The sequence below is a fragment of the Ciconia boyciana genome, chromosome 14 (genome assembly GCF_034638445.1).
Source record: "Ciconia boyciana chromosome 14, ASM3463844v1, whole genome shotgun sequence".
Lineage (NCBI taxonomy): Eukaryota > Metazoa > Chordata > Aves > Ciconiiformes > Ciconiidae > Ciconia > Ciconia boyciana.
In genome coordinates, this window is record NC_132947.1 from 11,331,982 (window position 1) to 11,354,051 (window position 22,070).

General features: G+C 55.5%; 1 protein-coding gene across 1 annotated transcript; it reads left to right on the plus strand.

The window, feature by feature from the left end:
* The first annotated feature begins 16,044 nt into the window (after positions 1-16,044).
* On the plus strand, positions 16,045-20,696 carry R3HDML (R3H domain containing like). Its single transcript, XM_072879341.1, has 6 exons — positions 16,045-16,053; positions 16,655-17,014; positions 18,423-18,541; positions 19,065-19,197; positions 20,338-20,453; positions 20,564-20,696. The coding sequence occupies exons 2-6, from the start codon at positions 16,754-16,756 to the stop codon at positions 20,694-20,696; spliced, it is 762 nt and encodes a 253-aa protein (XP_072735442.1). The 5' UTR covers positions 16,045-16,053; positions 16,655-16,753.
* The last annotated feature ends 1,374 nt before the right edge of the window (positions 20,697-22,070 follow it).

The window sequence follows — 22,070 nt, forward strand, 5'->3', positions numbered from 1 at the left end:
TGTTAGAAGAAGGGAAGATCGATACTGAAGAGCTGATTGTGCCTTAAAGCCATTTGCAGAATGAGTTACTGGAGTTTAATTCTTCAGCCCTTTGATAAAGCCCTTTACCCACCACGTGTGCCCCAGCAAGGGAGCCTCCCAACACTGAAGAATAAACTGGCAAAGGTTGGGAAGTTTGCTATGGAGCAGGACCAAGAAGTTTGAACTGAATTCTTGGCTCAAACAGTCAAACTGAGTCTCTTGCCTGTGCTAAATAGGAATCTTTCTTTTTTGGTGAGATTTCTGGGTCCACTGCTCCCTGTTGCAACCAAGGAAGGATGCCTGGAGGAGAAGGAGAGAAAAGCTACCCAAGTTTTTTTACAAAACACAAGCAATGGTTCTTTTTCTGACCTGAGCTTGGGCTAAGGTGGGTTCTTGCAGGCCGACAGACCCCGCAGGGAGGTGTGCTCCGGGGCACCAGGAGCAGACACGGGCAGTGGGTGCCCATCTGAGCACGCTGCCCGGCCGGACCGGCAGAGCCTGTGGCCACATGCTCAGTGGGGCCGAGTTACCCCACCAGTAGTGGCCCATTCGGACCTGGGAGACCTCCTCTCTTCCTGGCTTGTCCTCCTGCCTCCCAGCGATTCCCACAGCCAGCTGGCATCTGCTTACCCATCCTTGCCTGCCCGGGGGCCCTCGCCGGCCCCCCAGCCCTTCCCTTTGGAAGCCAGGTGCTCGCGGCAGCCGTGCTGCTTATTCTTGCCAAGCCTCCCCTGCTCTCTGTTTTCCTTGGTGAGCGCTGCTCACATCTCCATGATTGATTGTGTTTGAGTTTGATCGTGGAGCGTCCTGGGATGTTTGCATGAGAGGTGCTACATAAGCATAATTTGTGCTGTATTTTCTTTGCCTAATAGGAGCTTAAGCTTGAAGTTTAAGATAGTTTTGGCCCTTTGCTGAGACACTGTCCATCAACTTTAGTGCTTTCAGCTCTGCAGCCTTCTCTAGTCACTGTCAGCTTAACAAAAAAAAAAAAAAAAAAGTGCTTTGTTCCCTTCTGTCAGTGATGCCTTTGAAACGCAGGCTGGGGCAGAGGCGTAGCAGCCTTGCCCTCACACTGGCCCAGATCTTTGCTGCCCATCCCTGATGAGGAGGGATGCTCTTCCTGCGAGCCTGGTCTCACCGTCAGTCTGGGCAGAACCAAGGTTAAGTCTCGCTCCTGCGAGCGGATGCTGCGTTATTTACAGCAGAGATGCTGAGTCGAGAGACAGAAGGGAGAAGATGGTAACTCACCACCTGTGTGGCTGCCCAAACAAATGGGGAAGGTCTTTCCCAGTCCTGAAACCCCAAGAATTTTGGAAAAAGGTGTGGAAATTAACCCCAGGGAATTTGTACAGACTGAACCATCGCTGGACCCGGCATGAAAACCTCTGCAGGTCACACATTTCCCCTCCAACTCTCCTTAAATGAATAGGAAGGGTATGATCTGAGCTGCAGGGAATTTTCAGCATATTTGGTGGTTATATCCAAAGATCAAAATATTTTGGGATACAGGGCAAAGCATAATAAAGAACCAATTCAGTTTTCAGTGGTGCAAACTTTATTAATGCTACAAATTAATACCTACTGCTACAAAATATTTACATTTCTTGTTCCACACAGCCAGATTGCAGCAGAGCAGACTAATGACAGGTTTTAATTTACAGGAGAGAATGGTCTTGTGATGAGCATGGACTCCGAGAAGCTGGGTTTAATTTGTGGCTCTAACAAACTCCCTCTCCAGCCATAGGCAAGTCCCTTAACCTCTGTATCACCATACCCTGAGCGGGATATGGGAAAGGTTCTGTTCTCCTCCTTCCTAAATTTCTTTCAGAGATAATTGTGAGGTTGCAGAGGGATACGATAATTATCTGAAGAGCTTAAAAATAACCAGAGTTCGCGAAGATGTAAAATAGTTGCTCTTCCTACAATACAAATTAAACAGCCCATTAGCAGATGAAGTGGGGATGAGATTACACATGAAAAAAGATATAATTCATGTGATTAAGTGTACATACACTTGGGCATGAAATGGTCTTAATTAGCCATGTTTATCTGTAATTACCTGACTTCCTTGAGCAGCTGTGGTGGCTGCGTGTGCAGCTCCTTGCTGAAATATTCCCCTTTTTTTGCACAGTATATAATGCGTGCCTTCTGTGTTTGCCAAAGAAAATCCTCACCCCCCAACACCTGCGTATTTGAATTAATTTGATTCTTGCTGTGCTGTCTTTTGGGGGTAGCTGCTGGGCAGGTTTTTCCCTGCAGGCTGAGTGGGCAGTGCTCTCCGAGCAGCACAGTTACTGGGAAGTAACTCCTGCCCAGTCTGATTAACCTTTCTGTTAGCCACGTGCTAAAAGTGTTATTTGTTGTTTCCATTTATTCCCTTTCTATGATGATTATCAATCTCAGATTAAACATCATGCAAAACTCACAATGACAATTTCCACAAAACCCTTTGCTGGGTGGCCCTTGAGCTGCTGTACAAATATATAGCATTTTTTTTAAAAGGAAGAAACTACTGTTTATTGGAACTGATCAAATATGGGAAGGAAGTGGTCTATACTTATTCCTCCAAATTCAGAAATATGAACTTTTCAAACTTTACTGGTGCATATTTAGGTTGTATGTTTGCAGGAAAGAATCAGGGTCGTATGTTCAGGTGTAAAACTTGAAAGTGACTTTGTGTTGATGAGCTGTGGGGACGACAGTTAATAGTTCCTGTTTCTTGACTGGATAGCTGGTACAACCAGCCACATAACATGAGTTGTAGCTATTTCAGTCAAATATATAATTACAAATATTAAACGTAATACTAAAAAATATACATACATAATATTTAATCTGTGCTTTACTGGCTTGGTTAATTGTATAAGTGTTGTCTGTAAATGTGATTTGAATTTGCCCTGACCATAATCACTATTGAAATGCTCTGTAGATGTAGAATAATAGTTACAAAAGATGTTCAAAGGGTATGTGGAATAGCCAGTGCACTCAAGATTGTCACAGTCTTAATTTGGATGCTTAAATTAATGGAATAATTTTTTTTTTTTGCAAGTGATTTGTTCAGGTTTTTTACCTATGTATGTGCTGTGTTCAGTGAGCTGAACACCTCCTGCTCGCCTCGCTGTGCTCTTTCACCGCAGGGCTGCCCCACGTCTCAGCCTTCCTCAGAAGAAACAAGGATGCCCAAGGCCCTGGAGTTTACCATCAGGGTGGTCATCAACCACAGGTGACATCTGAAAGACGAGACGGGCAGAAAGACAGCGAGGTGAGAGGACGTGTGGGCATGAAGAACTCTGAGCAATGGCCAGGTCAGCCATCCCTGGGATTAGGGCAGCAAAGAAATGAGTTTGCCTCAAGGAGAAGCCCAGAGCTGTACTGGTGCCTGGCTCTGGTTTATCACCATTTTTCCCAGCCAGGACTCTTTCCTTTAGCTTCTGCAGGCGTTCGGGAGCACTTGCTTTGCTGTGTGTACCTGTGGGGTCCCACCAGGTATAGCAGAAGAACCGCCATTAGGATAAAATGCTCCCAAACAGCAGATTAAACCTGAAGTGTTTGTTAGGGAGCTTCTGCACCTTCTCCAAGGCATCTCATGATATTTTACTGTCAGGCACGAGAGGTTCGCAGGACCGTTACTGGTCCATTAGGGTCTGGCCCAGTTTCCTGACATGAAGTGGGCCAGACTGGCTGCTCTCAGCTCTCGCCAAGGAAGCACATCCCAGTCTGCCAGGAGCACAGCATCTCCCAAAATACAGTGACCCAGTCTGCACCACTTGGTAAAAGTGGAAGGAAGGTACGGAGGGTGGTCAGCAATGCACGGGGGGGTGTCACCGACAGCCCGAGGAAGAGGTGGGTGATGAAGGTTGTGCTCCTGGACTCTACCTGTTCTGGGAATAAACAACTTCCCTCCCCCCCCCCATCTTTAAGTTTGGTAAAAAACAAAATTAAAGCCAAATCCTAGTGCTTTAACTAGATCAGAGTATTTACCAGCTTCACTTAAAGAAACAGGATTCTTTTCACAAGTGTTTATTTGTACAGTTCAAACAAGCTATTTTTTTTAAAATACAAGCCCACCACAGATGTGCGACTCAGCCCAGTCTCTGTTGACACCATTCAGAGGTTAGGAAAAAAAATCCATGAGAAGCATGTTCTGCCACTTTGCTGGAAAAAGGCCTTTCTTTGGGCTGTTTATTTAATGTAGGCTCCAAACAATTGGCAAAGCCGTTCTTACCCCGGTGTGGGGAGACGAGCAGGACGCTGTGAGATGATGGAAAATGCCAGCGCTGCGCCAGATCCCCTCCAAGGAGGATGGGGGACACGGTTCCCCTCCTTGTAGAGCAGCAGTTTTGCACACTGGGGAGAGCTCGCTCCCCCCGAGATGTTGGCATTGCTGGGGCTTTGAACTCCAGTTCAAAGCTGGGGCTGGAGTGAGGTTTCTGTAAACCCAGAGAAACAGGTAAATATTTGTCAGAGTCAATTAACCCTCCTCATCACCTCAACGGTCATCTGTGCGAGACAGCTGGAGGGATTTTGGCAGGCACAGAGGTGAGCCTTGTTGATTTACTGAACCACTTCAGGAGGTGGGTAGACACAAAACACTGCGGCGAGGAGACCTGGAGGTTTTCCCCTTAGCACAGTCCATGAACTCATGGAGACATCTCATCCTTTCCATCACTGGAGCAGGCAGAAGAGGAAGGTCCTGTTCTTGTCTGGGGAGAAAGGGAGAGGACCAGTCCTGCTCCCAGCACTGCTCCTGTAGCTGTATAACCACTTCACTCATCCCAGTTACTCCAGATGGGCATCAGCAGTTCCCAGAGCCTGAGAGCACATTGTATCTCCCACCTGCTGTTGCAGGTTTAATGGTGGGACATTGTGAGCCACCCGTGCCAGAAGATGTCACATCATATAACACTTTCATGAATTTATCAAGTTCTAGTTCCCGACATCCCCCCAGCCCACTTACAGGGGTCCAAGGTGTTGGTTTTGGAAAGAGGACTTTGCTGGGCCACTCCATCCCTGGTGCCTGTACTGCAGCAGCCAGTGGAGGGGGCGAGGAGGACAGCCAGCAGCTAGCCCCGGAGAGCCAGCAGCTAGCCCCAGCCACCCAGCAGTGCTCCCAGGCTTCTCTCTCTTATCAGCACAGCATGGAAATACCAGATTAAATAAGAAAAAGGGAAGGGAAGAACTAGAAACAGCTGAGCACCAGATGAGAAGGATGCAGAAGGATGGGGCTAGGCTCGTTCCTCACTCCTCAGCCCCAGCCTGACCCAGCACCCGCCCTGCTCGGACATGGCCCCTGGGGCAATGCCACCCTCCCTTTCTCTCAGCCAGGAACCCGCAGCTGGACGCTGACAAGCCCAGAAGGAAGTGCTGGGGCTGTAACTGAGTCCAGCTGGGACCTGTGTGCAGCCCCTGAGGGTGCCTTTCCCCTTGGCTCTGGGATGCACGCTGGGAAGATGCTGGGGGAGGTTCTGGGGGTGCCCCCCTCCCAGCGCATGGGTGCAGTGCTCCCGCACGGCTCTCACCTCCCCTGGTTTCAAGGCAGGAAAGCTGGGCACGGAGGGCCTGACCGCCCCGGTGGGCTCGGCTCGACAGTAACACATGGGCAGCAGATGGGACGCTGGGGTAAAACCGCGCTCCGTGTCTGCCGGGGAAGTGGAGCGGGGAGAGGGATGTGCCAAAGGCAACAGCTGTCTCGGTGAGCTCAGTGTTTGCTGTCCTGTGAGACGCCGGCCGCGGGGCAGATGGGCTCTGTCCTTTCCTTCACCAAGCACCTCCCTCCGACCTGCCAGGTGCCTCTGCGGGAGCTGGCACCAGCACATCTGCTAGCAAGATGAAAGCTGGATTGTACCAGGCTTGCCTGCGTGCTGTAGTTAAATCTCGCTAGCAGCAGCAGGGAGGACGAGGCAGCACGAACCTTATCAGCCATGGTTCTTATCGGCCGCCACAAACCCAGGTCCCCGTGGGGCACATGGTGCAGGTACTGGTGTGTGCCTAGCTCCACTGCCATTTCCTCCCCATCGCTCCTGGCACATGGGCAAGGTCATGCTAGCACGGATGTGTCAGCACAAGCCGCCATCAGGCCTCTGTGTCGCTGCGTGGACACAGCCCAAGTGACGGACAGAGCCGCCGATGAGCTGCAGGAATCCCCCACCCAGCTCCCCCTGTACTTCAAAGGGCGGACGCTGGGGAGCGTGGGCTCAGTGGAGCTGCCGGCACTCAGAGCACCCTCAGACCAGATAGTTAGCTTCAGACGAGGTGTCCCAGTTCCAGGGTTTTCAGGGACTCACAGGTCAGCGTGTGCCCTGGCCGGGGAGAAAAGACCGCAGGAAGCGTGCCTCCACGCTGAGAGAGATGTGGAGAGAATCGCTCCCGTTTTGGGTGTGTTCAGTTAAACTGCAGATCATGGGTTTGGACCTTCCAAGGCTTTGATTGGAATCTGATTCCCTTCTGTATCTTCCTAGATATGTGCTTTTTTCCCAGTGTATTTTAAACACTCTCATTTATCCCAGGCAGATCAAAGCACATGCACATCAGGGAGTCATGCCCTGCTGGGATGGTCACCCCAGTGTCCACCCACCACGGGTGTCCTGGCTGAGGAGCTCAGGCCATGCACTGACACACCGATCCCTTAGCAGGGCCAGCAAAGGGGAACCTCCCCGCACGGGACCCTTTCCCGTGGGAGCCCCCTGGGATGGCTCCCCACCACGGGCGGCAGGGATCAGCCGGTGGCACTGCTGAGGCAGCCAGTGCCGTTTGTCCTGCCCGGCACCGAGAGCCCCAGTCGTGCCACAGCTGGGCTGGTGGGCAGCGGAAAGCTTTCTGGGGTTTACAGCCATGCTTCAAGATCTTCGGGCAGGAATAATTCCCTGCCAGGCAGGTTAGCCCACAGTTCAAGAGAGTCTGTGGGCTTCTTGTTGATGTTAAGCTTGCACAGGGCAGGATCTGCAAGCAATCCTCACTGTGGCCAGGGTGGCCAGTGAGCCAGCCTCCATCACCTCTTGGCAGGCAGGGAAATACATCCCAGCACGAAACAACACAAACTCCACCTAACACCCCGAGCAGTGTGGTAACCACCCCCCAAGCACATGCACCAGCGAGCACTGACGCTTGTTCCAGGTCATGGGCAAGGTGGGCCACGAGCAAGGGGTTGATGGCAGCGGGCAGTCTCTTTCACTTGAAAGACAGGGAAGATTTGATACGGGCTCTGCACTGCAAGCATACGTTCTTCTCTTTTTCTCTGTGCACAGATTATCCATAAAGAAGTTGTGCTGTTTGCTGCTTGTTTTCCATTTCAAAACCCTGCGGGATGGCCCAGCACGATGCGCTCCTCACCACCTTTGGCTCTTCTTGCATCCCAAAACCATGGCCATGCCCATCTCCCAGCCCGACCCTCTCCCAGCTTCTGCAGCGCAACACAGCTCCACAGGGACACCGTGACACCGACATGACGCGTCTGGCTGGGACCTCCAGCTGCCCAGTTCCTCACAGGCTTCTACCTTCTTGGAACAACAAAATTTATCACTTGTGGCAGACAGGGTGTCTAAGTGGGTTCAGGGGCTGCAGCTCCTTCTTGCAGCGTCAGGCACAGGCTGAGCTAGAGAGCTCCTTTCTTTATATCACGCAGCAAATAGTTGTGGAGTCAGAGCTCTTGATTTCAATTCCTTTATACCTCACATACGTGCTTGGCTCGGCCTCAGGGTAGCAATCCAAAAAGCAGGAGGTTGCTTTTTGGATGGTCAAGTGCACGCAGGCCCTCAACATGCATATTTTGCTGTAATAAACGTGGAGCCCAAGACAGAGGAGAAGCAGATGACACCTCGGTAAGTCTGGCACAAGGCAGCAGTGATGGTATGTCTACGGGCTCTGCAATCCCTTCCTAGTGTGCCAGAGCAGGGCCTGCACGAGCTGTGTTTGCAGGGCAGCATGGTCTCCCTTGGGTGAAGGCTAAGGAAATAAGGCAGAAAAGAGCATCCCAAGGTCCTCATTTTCTGCTTCTCCAGCCTTTGTCCAGCTTTGAGCAAAACGGTTCTTGCAGACATCTGAGCCTCCATGGTTTAACCTGAGAAATTTCATGTCTAGGCAGACAGAAATCTGGTGGCTTGGATCCAGCCATCTGGACATGGGAAAGCTTGGAAGTCCCATGAGAAAAGGGAGATTTCTTGGCAAAGATTCACAATAAATCTTTACGGGAGATTGGAGGGGTGAAAATACAAAGTGTCCATCAAGCTGCTCCTGTTCTGCTGGCAGAAGCCAGGAAGCCCTGAGATGTGCAGGTACAGCGAGAGATTTTAAAAGTGAGCAAAAATATTTGAGGCTTCTTTCAGCTTCAATGCCAGAAACAGGCAGATGTCGTAGAAATCCTGCGTGGCTCTGCCCTGCTCACCTGGAAGGGCAGGACGAGCTCTGATGCGGTGCCCGTCATCGGCAATCCTCAAAGCCCTTTGGTAGACGTGATCAGCATGATAGTACGGATGGAGAAATATGTATGGAAAGTGGTTTGCCCAGTGTCACTCAGGAGACCAAAAGCTTCAGGATTACACCCCCGTCTCACCCGTTAGGTGCTTGCTCTGCTTCAGCACTGCTGGCCTCTCTGGGGAGCCCCAGGAAAGCTGAGCTGCTGCTGTTTCTCAGCCTTATGAAGAGATGTTAATACACCCAGAAGCTGTATGGGCATATCTTTCCTGCTGAAAGCCCCTCCATCTCCTCCAGACGCCCCTGGGAGCTCCTGTGCTGTGTCTTTCCTTCCACACCACCTTCCTGCGCTCACCAGTCTGCTTTTAAAGCTGGTCAGGCTTTGAGTGATCACCACCCACCTGAGCTGCATCCTCCTCCCTGCTGGACATGCCCCAGACAGACCCTGGGGAGAAGCAACACCTTTAGGAGACCCCATCCCCACATCCCAAGGAACGATAAACCGCTGCAAACATCCCCCTCTTCCTTCAGAGCCGGGGAGGAAAAGCAGCATCTCTTTTAGCCCCACTTGTTATTTAATCTGAGCCAAACAAACAAACAGCAGCAACATTTTTCTGCAGAAAAAACATTTTGCAGCTTGAACGTTGCACTGGTGGGGATGGTTGGAGGGTGTTTGCTGGTGCCACAGCGGGGGCCTGGGCACGTGAGCACTGGGGCCACCCCCGAGAAGAGCAGTAACGGGAACAAGACCTCCCTGTGCAGCCATGACAAACCCGCCTGTGAACCAGTGCCAGGTGCTCAGTTTCTATCTTAATTTTGGTCTTGGAAAAAAAAGGAACGGACTGAATACACAGGGGCTGCAGTCAAGCTGCGGCACACACCCGTCCAAGCAAGAAAATTACACGGTAAGGCTGCCAGGGTGTCCTGACTTCACTTTGCCGGGTCTGGGCTTTCGGGGCTGTGATCTGCTAGCCCTCAACCAGCAGCTGATCCAGCCGTTTGCCAGAGCTGCAGCATTTCCTGACCATTACACAGGTAGTGCTTACTGGGTCGGATGCCGAGGAAAGAAATGATCTCAGCTCGCCCCAGATGATGCCTTTCGTGCAGGCTGGTTTTGCCCCACGGGATGGGGAACTCCCACCGGGAGCCCTGGGTGGGACCAATGGGCTTCCCACCACTGAGCCTGAAAGCCGACCATGCGGAGAGCAGACGATAAGCACAGTAAAAAAACCCCACCATCATCGTGTTTCCAGGGCTGTTGACTCTGGCGTGTGTCCGTGTGCGTGGGCAGAGCTGGGTGCGGGCGAGCTGTGGGCGGGCAGTGGGGATGCGGGTGGTGGGACGGTGGGCACAGCACTGCTGCGGGGCAGGGGGTCCCAGTACCCAGCCTGGGTGCGGCTGGCGAGGAGGTCACAGCTGATGTTTGGCTTCCAGGTTGGGGTCTGTCTCCGTCTCAGCTGACTCATGGTGTGATGGGCCCCTCTTTCTATTGACCTGTCAGATTCTTCTCACATTGGCAGAGTGCAGCGAGACCATCACGCACCCGCAGCACCGTGCTAGAAAATAAATTGCTAGCAAACAGCAAATTAACTATCTTCTGAATTGTGCTGAGGGGAGCTTCCATGTTATTTGTTAAGTGGATTTCTAAACTTAGCCCAGTTACTGTAAAAAATACCTTCATGAGAAACTACCATCCACAGTGCTCAACTTCAGAGACATTTATTTCTAGAGCCGGCGGAAAAATTTCTCGCCTTTCAAAGGCTCCAATTATATCTTGGTTCTGGCTGCAGCCAGTGGCCTTCGCAGCTTCCTCTCAGGCAGTTGCGGGCTGCTGGTGTGGACCACAGCTCCAACGGTGCCGTGGGGGACGGGGGAGAGGTGGGGAGGCTGACACCCACCTATTGACCAAAGAGATCACGTAGGATCCCGTTAGCCTTGATGGACACCTTAGTTAATAACCCAAAACAAGTTGGTTTTACTTTGCACCACACAGGCATTAGCCCTGCTGTGTTTTCAGCCACAGTTGCTGCTAGCGCTAAAGGCTCCCAGGGTCGGGCTCCTATCAGGACCTGGCCAGTTGTACCAGTAAAGGAGCAAATCGCAGCTTGCAGAGCTGGGGCAGTGCCAGGTGGCCTTTGGAGAGTGGGTCGGTAGCCAGGCTGTGGGCAAGGCTGCTCTGTGCCGCCCCGCCGAGCCCAGCCTGGGTGGTCGGACCCACATGTGCAGGCTCCTGCCCGCGCTCCCGACCGCCGGCTCCCCGCAGCATCACTATATATAAAATGGGAAAGGGTTTTTTTTCACCTTTATTTTTAGTTTTTCTCATGTCCTAGCAAATATGCAAGTGGAAATGGTGGGTTATGAGAGGACATTGCACCTGAAGCAGAGGCAGCCGCGAGGCATTGTATGAAAGGCTCCAGGACCGTGGGCTCAACCACGGAGAACGCAACCGCCTATCCCTGCCGATGGACAAGCCTACCCCTGTCACAGGAACAATCCCGTAGATGGGTTTTACAGCAACGCCCATGGATTGCAAACAGTCCTGCAAATCAGAGAGGTATTAAATGTTTTTGTGATAGGAAAGAGCAGGAGGGAGTAGTGAAGCATCTCACATTTATTAATGGAGATGCTCTAAACCCCAGAGTTTGGGCTAGGCTTTAAAAGGCACGTGCTGCCACTGCATTAGCCTCCTGTCGTAGGCAGGCCATGACACCTTGAGTAGTTGAGATAAAGGCTGGAGGAGACTTGGCCCTCTGCAACCTGTCCTGCTGATCTCCGCTGTGATCCGTGCTCCTGTGGCTGCACATTCAGGGTCGCACACGTGATGCCCAGGCGTGAGCTGTGCCCCACGGCCAGCTCGGGCACTCCTCCCTCCTGCCATCCCTCCCCTCCTCCCCGTAATCACAGCCCCGGCGGAGGTGAAACGTTCGCCCTGCGAGGGGCTGGTAGTGTACGGTCTCGGCTGCGCTGCTGCTGCCAGCTGGCCAGGAACAGCACAAACGCTGCCCAGGTGACACGATCGCTGCCCAAGTGGGTTAGGAGGCAGTCTCAACAGCAGGGTTCACATGGGCCTGGGGTGAGGAAAAAATCCAGTAGAAATCAATAACTGAAGCCTTCATAAATAATCCTGCAAGCTCTGGCAAATGCACGTGGGCTGTTTTGCTTCAGGTTTGCTCCAAAGGTTCCTGTAAAGCCCAGAGCGTTGCAATTTGTGGCACAGCTTCCAGCTGTTGGAGGAGATGCAAGCCTCCAGCTGGAGGGTTTGCCCTGGCTGGTGTGTCTCCTGTGCTCCCACCACCCACATCCCCAGTGCATGTAGCTATAGGTGCAAGCTATACCGCTACATGGTTTGTCTCATACCATGTCCATCACCGAGCCCATCCTCTTACTGCATGCAACAGGAGCGAGAGGCCTCCCTGGTAGACCTGAAAGCCAAATTAGCAAGACCCTCTGATTTACTGGTGATCTTAGGAGCCCATGCTCCTATTCTGCCTCCTTCCTGGTGTGACTGTACTGCACTGGCACGGGGAAAGCAGGTTCTTGGGTGTGGAGATGACCTGGTGGACACAGCGAGGGAAGGTGCATGCATTGCACCTTGGCTTTCGGCTCCATCCCAGGTTTTACCGTTGAACGACAGGAAAAGTTCAGATGATCAAAATTCACAGTTTTAACTACTTCTCATTAAAATGGTGACATTTCCTTTGAGAAATTCGCCCTGTTCCTGCAATGTCTGAGATATCAGGGAGAAGGGGTTCGATACCTATCAAACTTAATTTTGATGAAGAAAGGCTGAATTCTTTGGAAAAGCCCATTGCAACGTGGTGTCCCCGTGTTCTGGCCAAGAAGGGTGCAGTTCTGCTGGCAGCCAGGAATTCATCCCCCCGTTCCCATGGCCTGGGAGGTCACCTCTTCAGCGTGAGATTGTACTTTTCGGCACCCCTTCCTCCAAGGCTCAGCTTGGTTCAGAAAGGGATTCAACATTTACAAGGAGCTGGTCCTAATTAGCGAGAAGGATGACTCTGAAGTCCTCAGACTTCAGGACTGATCTCAGCTGGATTACAGCTCAACGGGGTGCTTCACTCCAGGGAGATCACAAATAAACCTGCAGGAGTTCAGTCTGGGTTTTCTCATGTCACAACACGCGGAGATCAAATCTGACCTCTAAGTCAGAAGGAAGATGATCCCTTCATGATGCATGAGGAGGAACCAAGCTCTGGATGTTGGACAGGGCTCTAGAAATGCAAAAAGCCATCAAAAGCCCCACCGTCCTTCCCTGCCAGGGTGGGCACCCAGGTAGCTGGAGCTGTTGGTGGTGTTTGGGGCAGGACTGGGAGAAATGAACAGCTTTCAGCAAAGCTGGAAAACGAGCCTTTCTGTCGGTTCATAAGAGGGGGATATTTTACTAGAGCAACAGAGCTTGTGCATTACCTGGGAAAACAGTTTTGTTCAAAGAGGGCTTTGCTTTGGTTTTGTTGTACCCCAGTTAAGAGGAGGCTCCTGCTATGGAAAGCCACATCGACCTCCTCCATGCCTGGGGGTGCTCAGGCATCGCAGCAGATCCCATCCCTCAGCAAAGGGCAAAGCCCTGCTCAGTCCTATGTGGGCTCAGGTCAGTACTTGCCGCCTTGATACATGGGTGATGCCCGAAGCCAGCAGATGGGAGAAACAAACATGACAGAGGAATCCTGAAAGTCCCGTTGTGGCTTATTCTGGATTGAGCTGCTACGTGGGTCAGTCTTAAAAGCATCGGTGGGCGTCTCTGCCAGGAGCGTGCTGTGCACCCAGTGATGTATCACTTTTTTTCCCCCCAGTGCTCATTAAAATGAGAATTTGCCGGCACTGCTGCTGTATCCAGCTGAATGCGTGTGCTTCTTGGCTCCCAGCAAGGTCCTCGCTGCAGATACCGTGTGCTTTGGCAGCCAGGCCAGTCTGGGCTGCAGGATATTACGCCTGGCAGGGACACAAACCCCTTCCAGTTCCTGGAATTTGGATTGTCTCGTGGAGTGCTGATTAAGCAGTGCTTTCAATCTGCACCCAAGACAAAACCCTTGCCTTGTCTCCACGCAGAGGCTCGGTGCAGCTCGGCTGCTGCGTGGCAGTGGGAGCTGCAGTGGGTTTGCTCTCCTCAAGCCCCAGGGAAACAAAAACTCAGAAAAAATTCTTAAATGCAAATCTTTGCAGTTCACGGTGCTGGGCGAGCATTTGCTGCTTAGGGCTCTGTCTTCTGTGAAATAATAAATCATTAAAAAACCCCCTCCCCATAACACAGCCCCAGTGCCCTCCCTACCTCGGTGTGTGCCTGGCGGCAGCTGCTCCTCCCAGTCTGCCCAGACCACGTCCCCAGTCTGCCCAGTTGAGATCGCTGCTGCGTGTCCCCGTCTGCCTTTCTAATCTGCTGGGAATGAAACCTCCTTCACCAGCCTTACTGATGAGAGATTTGATAGCTGGGGTTGAGCGGAGGGAGGCGGCCCCGGCGTGTGCTGTCCCGGTGCGGTACGAAGGGACGTCCCGCCATTGGCCCCTGGAGCGGGCACTCGCCTCCACATACGGGTGAACGTAAGACAGGGGTGTCGGCAAACTGGGGATGGTGCTTTGCCCGGCACCTGTGGAGAGGTGGCTGCTGTTTTGGGCTGGGCTGGTGCTGGGAAGGTGAAGCCGAGCTGGTTAGACCCCCTACAACAGGCAGCCTGGAAAAGCCGGTGGGCTCTGGGAGCCACCCTGACACCCTGGCACGCTCAGCGCCGGCACCCGCGCACCACACGGCCCCCAGCAGCGTGCCCAGCCCTGCCAGCCCACCGTGTGCTGCTGCTCTCGGCACCGAGGGTCCCCTCCCACAGCACTGCAGCGGGGCTGGAGATGCCTCGGCAGCGGCTTCCCTGTCTCCTCGCTGGCACAGTCATCATCCTACCCGCTGGGTGGGGAGTGGATGGAAATATCCCTCTGGCACATGTCTCCAGCTGCTCCCCAGGGCCCGCAGCATCTTGAGTTGCTTTACAGGAGAGCGGATGCCAGGAAAAATATACACGGGGGACTATTTCGGCAGAGGCTCACAGCACGGTAAGGCTGTATTGATATAGCGCAGCAGCTCAGCACCTGGGCATTATTCCCGCTCCACGCTCGGGTCTGCTCCCCCCGAGCTCCTGGTCGGCTTCTGTTGCACTGCGGGTCTCGGGGGCTGTGGGTGAAGCCGGGCTCTGGGATGTGCCGTCAGTCCCAGCACGGGGCAGGAGTTGCGTGGCCAGGATCCTCGATTCCTATCCCAGTGAGGGCGAGAAGCAGCAATGGGCTGCTGCTGTGGGACTGCCTTCTCCTCCCCTCCTCCCCAGCGGCCTCCTTGTCTCCTTGCCCAAGCACCAGCTTTCCCCCGGGCACGCTCAGGCCTCAGCTCCGTGCCTCTGTCTCCGTGCCTCCCGCCAGTTCAGGAGAGGGAGTTTGGCCTCGGTGCTCCCCTTCATGCAGCCAAAGAGCCAAATCCTGGCCCCAAACCCACCTGTGCCCTGGTGAACCCAGGCCTGGTGAGGTGCAGGGTGAGCTCCCTGCTCACCTGGGGCACCATGGCATGGGGCGATGATGGCAGCGAGCCCTGCTGGGGCTCACACGCGGCTACTTGCTCTGGCTCCGAGCACGGCGGGAGGCAGAGATGTGATGGGCGTTGCAAGCAGCCCCGCCAGCCTGCCAGCCTTGCGTTTTTGTGACCTGCAATAATTCAGCCGACCCCAGGCATCATGACTGCTGGGATGTTATAGAGAAACACACTTGATGCTGCAGGACTGTCTACAGCTTTCAGACTTCTGCAGCCATGTCCCCTCCCTGGGGACAGACTCCTGGGGGGACCACAGCCCACAGAGGGAGGGCTCTTTTCCCCTGAGATGCCCCTGGCCGGGCATCGCCAGCCCAGGTCAGTAGCGGGGACACAGGCAGAGAGCCCGCGGGCTGTGGCGAGCTCTAGTCCTTGGGGAACCCACCCAGCGAGTGACTTCATTTCTAACGGGGAGAGCTGCTGGCCCAGGGACATGCGTGGTCACCAGGTCCCCTCCCAGCCACCGTGGCAAGGGACATCTCTGTCCCTTGCTCCCAAAGCGGGGTGACCCTGGGGCTCCCAGTGAGCGCCAGCCCTGCCACCGCCTTGCCGGGGCAAAACCCCCTCCGCATCCCTCGCCGACCTGGATTTGCTTCCCTATCCACAGCTGCCAGAGAGACCCCAGCCTGGGGGGACGGTGAACGGTGGAGAGACGATTCTGGGAATCTCTGCCCACAGGTAGCTTGTAATAAAAACCCCAGCCAGCAGCCGACGAGCAGCCCCTCTGCCCGCTGGAGGAGCGAGCCAGGCTCTGCTCGCTTCCCCCCACCGGCACCGTGCACGGCTCAGCGTGCCTGCGAGCGCGCCTGTGCACGCGGATGCATCCACCAGCCTATAAATCTCCTAGCAGGGCTCTTTCCAAACTTCAGGACATTCCCCGGGGGAAGAGTTAAGATGCAGCTTTTGCGTCAGATGCTGCGGCGGGCTGTCCGGCGGGGCTAGGCTAAACCTCTCCCCCGCATCTGCCCCAGCAGGTTGTTTGCAAAGGTCAATCCCACCGGCTGCTGCCGCCGCCGGGCTCGGCTGCTCTTGGCTCAGTCCTCAAGGTACGTAGTCGGGGGAACATCCTCCCCGCTGCTCCGGAGAAGGGCTGGCAGGGATGTTAGGAGGTGTGTTGGCTGACAAACAAGGAGATATTCCAGCATTCTTCTCCTTTTTAAAATTATTCTGGTTTTGCAGTGGTTTATTTTTCTTTCGCTGAGATAAAGAGTTGTTAGGATTTCTCGCCGATGCTTTTAAAACTTGCCGTGCATTTCTTTATCTGTATGAGATTTCCATTTGTGCTGGGGATTTACTCAACACACCAAATGCCTGGGAAGTTACAGAGCAGGCGGCTGCAGCGAATATCTCAGCATGCTCCGAATTAGCCCCTGCCTGGCAGGTATGTGTGATAAGTGAAAAAATGGGGGAGATTTTGTAACAATTTTTTTTTTTTAAAGAAGTAACAACAAGAAAACCAATTCTCCAGCCATCTCCCTGCCAGTCCCGGGGAATTTGCTGTGATAAATGAGGTTATCAAAGAGATTAATTTTTAAAATTTATTTTGAAAACGAAAAAAAGGAAAATTTATTTCCATCTTATTTTGGGAAGTGGTGTTTGCATGTGAACTGCAAACCTGAGTGGTGCCTGTGTTGTTTTCTCTCCTAGATCCACGTGCCGGCAGCGGGGACTGGCAATCCTCCTTTTCCTTGCTTAACTCCGTGTGGGAGCAGAAAGCCGCTGGCCGATCCCACCGGCTGGGCTAGCATGACTATGCTCCCTTTGCACCTGTACCTCACTGTCCTGGGCTTCTGGATGACACAGCAGTCCAGCTCCTTCCTGCTGCCCAATGCCACCGAGCTCCTGTCCCCCCCCGGGGGCAGAGCCGCGGGCCTGCTGTGGGGCGTGGGGGTCCCCTGGAGACGGCGGAAACGATACATCTCCTCCCGCGACATGAGCATGATTTTGGACTACCACAACCAAGTGCGGGCACAAGTGTCCCCCCCTGCCGCCAACATGGAGTATATGGTGAGTTGGGCTCCGGCCGGGTGTTTTTGGGTCCCCAGCTCCTGGCTGTTGCGGTGGGGTTGAGGGGCTCACCCGTGATGTGGGCACCCAACCTGGTAGGGATGGGGCACCCACACATGGGGCTGTCAGGGTGCTGCCCCGGATTCGCGGCTGAACATCTGTCCTGGGGGGTTTTTCGCGTCCCTGGTGCAGGGCAGACCCATGCACGCCCCATGCAGCCTCTGCACAGGAGGGATGGAGTCCCGATGGGGGGATGTTTACAACTGGGGGCAGATTTAGGACCCCTGGTCCATGCCTGGGATGTCTGGGAGCTTGCAGGCTGTGGTATGGCAGGATCCGTCCAGCCAAGCTGCAGAGGTAGCATTAGGGGAAGGGAGATGGCTACAAGCATGAAAAGCCCAGGTCCCAACCCAAAGTCCAGGTGGGAGCCTTTCCCCTAACTGCAGCCGGGAGGGACAGCCCCATCTCAAGCTCCGGGGTCCCTCAGGAACATGCCCGGGGATGCCAGCCCCTGGGAGGAGAAACACGCAGGAGCGAGACAGAGAGGGGCCGCACGGCCTCACTGGGTCGGGCAGCTCCTCTGGACAAGAGCCACCCTGGGCAGAGCTTTCCCCAGGTTGTCTGGACCCTGCTTGGAGCTCCTAACCCAGCCCTAAAGGGAGGAGAAATGGGGAGCCACCAAGAGGAGGGATTTCCAGCCAGCACAGAGTGGGACCCTTGGGGCAGGAGGTGCCATGTGCTGCTCCCAGGAAGGGGACCGGAGCTCCGATGGAGCGGCTGGGTGGTCCCTGGATGCCAGTTTGGGAGAGACAGGCGGCAGCCCGGCTTGCTGGGTACCAGAGCAGGTCAGACGTGCCCGGGAGCATCCTGCGCCGCTTCTTGCTTGGCCTAAATTCCTGCCTTCCAAAATAACTCTCCCAGGCATCTCCCCAAAGCGGTTCAGGATGGGTGAGGAGCCTTTAAATAATGCATGAAGGAACCAGCTGTCCTCACCGGTTAGTCTGCGGCCAGGGCTGCTGTAGAGGGCCGGGGATGGCTGCGAGCTACAGCAGCAGCGCAGGGCTGCGGGGCTTCACCCCCGGATTCAGCTCCACCTTCTGCAGAGGGAGCTTATCCCCAGAGGGAATCACACACACAGGGCTTGCGCTGCTTCAGGGCATCCGTGCTCTGCCTGGGCAGTGGGTACCGCGTGTGCCCAGGAGTCACGGTGCTGCTGGGGCAGTTCATCGCTCCTGGACACACTGCCCTGCTTCCCGCAGGCTTTTCCCAGCCCGATGTGTGAGTCACAAGTTTTGGACACCTGCGGGTGCTCAGAAACACCCCCTGTGCCCAAGGGAGAGGGTTTCTCCTCTTCCCTCCTCTGGGCAGCCAAAATCCCTGCCTGCCCTTTTCCTTTCCTCCTGGCCAGGTGTGGGACGAGCGGCTGGCCAGGGCAGCGGAGGCGTGGGCTGCACGCTGCCTGTGGGACCATGGGCCCCCCCAGCTCATGAAATATGTGGGGCAGAACCTCTCCATCCACTCGGGCAGGTGAGTGCCCCGTGGGCGGAGCGGGCTCCTTGGGGACCCCCTGCACCCCACGATGCTGGAGGAAGAGGAGGAGCAGCAGCAGCCCCTTGGTTGAGGAGCAGAGCAGTTCTGAGCTGGGGTTGCAGAGGACTGAGATGCAACCAAGAGGCACATCGAGCCCCCCGGGGAGGAGGAGGAGGGCCCCACTCTTGCAGCAGGGTAAATGTGGGAAACCAGAGGTACCCGCTGCTCATTTGGGGAGTTAATCCCCAAATGGCATTAATCCCCTCTGTGCCTGGCACACGGACCAGAGAGACGTGGGTCCTGGATCTCCACCACGCAGCTGAGCGCTCAGGTGCCTCCAGCAAGGGCCAGGTCTTCTGGCCTCGGGCACAAGTGGTCTTGGCACAAGGATGTCACTGCCCCTGCTCCATCCCGCTTCTCTCCCCTATTCCCTCTACGTGAAACCTTCCTCCCCCTCCTCTCCCTCACCCATGACCTGTGAGGTGGAGGAGGTCCGCCTTACACACAGCACCTTTTGCAGGTACCGCTCCGTAGTGGACATGGTGAAATCGTGGCACCAGGAGAAGCAGCACTACTCCTTCCCCCACCCCCATGAGTGCAACCCCCGCTGCCCCTCCAAATGCAGCGGCTCTGTCTGCAGCCACTACACGCAGGTGAGTGCCGCAGCCCCCCGCAGCCCCCCGCAACCCCCCAGGACCTGGCTGCAAACCGGGGGGCAGCTCACAGCACCTGGGGCTGCTGCAGCACCCCTGCGGCGAGCAGCCCTTCTCCCAGCAGCAGCTGGGATCCGAGACCAAATCCTGGCAGCTGCCTGCATCGAATCAGGCAGCAGGGCTGGCAGCAGGCAGCGTGCCTGCCGGAGGGCTGCAGGCAGCCGGCGGCGATGCTTTCCTACCCTGGGCCCCTGCGGGAATCTGGCTGCTTGCATGGAGGTCCCGGGGGCTCGCAGCCCACTGGGGCACAGCTGGGACCTTCTGGCCAGTTGGCTGGGAGGTTTTCATTGTAAGCTTTTTTTTCCTGCTTTGGTCTTTTTCTCCTTATTACCCCACTGGCACCTCAAAGGTGGCGAAGAGAAAAAAAAAAAGCCCCTTTGTGCTTTTGCTGAGCATGGATCCTCTCCTCTGTGATGGAGTGGCTTGATAGCGCCCAGCCATGTCCAACTCCCCAGGAACGCAGCCCCTTCATCCCCTGGCACATCCACCAGCAGCCTGGCCGGCACAAGGTGGAAAACCTCCTTCTGCTCCCCTGCCCAGTGACAAAGCTGTGCCAACCCTAATTACCTCCTCTGCACGGCGCCAGCCTTTACCTGAGCATCTGCAGCCCTGTGCGGCTTGTCCGTGGGGACGCTTGGGGATGCTCTGGGTTGCAAATGGGCAAGATACATTTTTTAAGGAAGAAATTCAGCCTGGAGAGGCTTTCAGAGGAGCTTCTGGTTCTGTTTCACCTCCCTGTGTGCAGGTAAGCTGCCAGCAATGATTCAGGGTGAAGTTTGGGAACTAATTTGGGTAAATCACAGAAGTGACCCAGACTCTGCTGCTCATTTAAGTGAGCTTGGCAAGGCAGCCCCTTGCAGGGCAGCATGGGCTGGCTGCAGGCAGAAAAGGGCAGCAAGAAATCACGCTGGGGTGATGAAGCAGTGCCCATGCTGGGCACAGCATCCAGCCTGAGAAATTCAGGGGGGCGGGATGCGATTCCCTGGTGGGACGGAGACCTGCGCTGGGGTCCCAGGGTGACCGGCTGCGGGACGCCTGGGCGGGCGGTCGCCGACAGCGGCTGTTCTCTGTCCTGCACAGATGGTGTGGGCATCCTCCAGCCGCCTGGGCTGTGCCCTTGGCGCCTGTGCCAACATGCGGGTCTGGGGCAGCACGTGGCGGCATGCCGTCCTCCTCGTCTGCAACTATGCCATCAAGTAAGTGAGGGGCGGGAAGCCCCCCCGCGCCGTCCTCCCTCCTCACCGGCTGCTCCGGTCTCGGCGGCGAGGCAATGGTGCTCAGAGGTGATGCCCTCTTCTCTTTTTAGGGGCAACTGGCTGGGAGAAGCGCCGTACAAGGTGGGGCGGCCGTGCTCAGCCTGCCCCCCCACCTACGGCGGGGGCTGCTCCAACAACATGTGCTTCACCGGACTCAAATCCAACCAAGTCAGCTGGTTCTAGGGCTGCAACCTCGCGAGGAAGCCCCTGGGAATGGCGATGGGGTGAACCAGAATTATTTATAACACTGACCCCCGCCAGCAGCCCAGCTGTCCAACCTGCTTCATCCCTAGTGCTGTGTAGGAAACTGCTTTTTTAACACACCTCTCCAGCAGTGTTCGCGTTGTCCGGCTGCTTCCCACTTTGGGGGAAATAGGGATGGCTCCAATCCCTGTTACCGGAACTAGGGACAGTTTGGGGATGCACGGAGGGAGCGGGGCTGGCTGGCATGGTCCCTGCTCTGCGGGCTCGAGGGGCTTTCCCCGCTGCCGCCCGCCTGTGCTAAGGCAGAGGCTGGTGTAAGTGAATAACAAGACGTTCCCCTCATGGCGAGTGGCTCGAGGAAAAGTGGGGAGCTCCGAGCATACCCCTGCCCCACGGCAGCCCCTCTGGCCACAGGGCCCCCGGCTCCGAGCCCCCCAATAAAGCAGCCTGGAGACCCCCATGCTCGTGTCGGTCCTCCTTCACTCGCAGCCTGGAGCCTCGGGGTAACGCTGAGCCGGTGCCTTTGCTCTGGTTTTTGGGGTAAACAGCGAAAGGGTGCAGAAGCCCTGAGCAGGGCCACGGGCCGTGGCCGCAGGAGATGCCCAGGCGCTTTGCTCCATCGTGTGGGAGAAGCCAGCACTGCTGGGACACTGGTGACGATGACGCCGGAGGGCCGCAAGCTCCCTGTCCCACCCAGGCTGCCCCACGCCGCCCCACTGCCCTGCCTCACCCCCAGCGCCGCCGAGCACCCCGTTATCCACATCCCCTCCCTCTCTAGGACCTCTTAGCACTCAGAAAACTCAGGGGTCCCCAAATTCCCAGGCCTTGGGTCTGAGCCCCCAGCTGCGGATTCCTGCGCTGCAGCCCACTGTGTCCCGGCAGCCCCCTGCCCGCTCGCCCCGGCCCCGCTGCATGCTCCCATGGGATGTGCTTTCCCATCCAGAGGAGCAGATGTTCCTAGTTTTGTCCTCTCGGGGCTGCAGAGTTTCGATAGCTGGGGTGCTGGGGGGTCCTGGGGCTGGCAGGGACCCCTCGGCACCTCCTCCAGCCCAGCCCCTTCATGAGATGTACGGGAGGCCCTGCGCTGCCGGCCGATCACTTTTTCAGCTCCGGCTCTGGATCCCCCATATATTTGGTGTCATCTCAGCAACACCTCTTGCACGTGGCCCTGCTTGCCTCCGCGCAGCCCCCCAGGAGCGGCGGCTGCTCCTGCCACGAAGCCACCAGCAGCACAGGGCTCTACCCCAAGGCTGGGGACCACATCCGCATGCCCTGAACCATGAGGTCCCCGGGACTCCTCTTGGCTGCTGCAGTCCCGGAGGGAGCACAGATGTCCCTGAGCGGCTGCCGCAC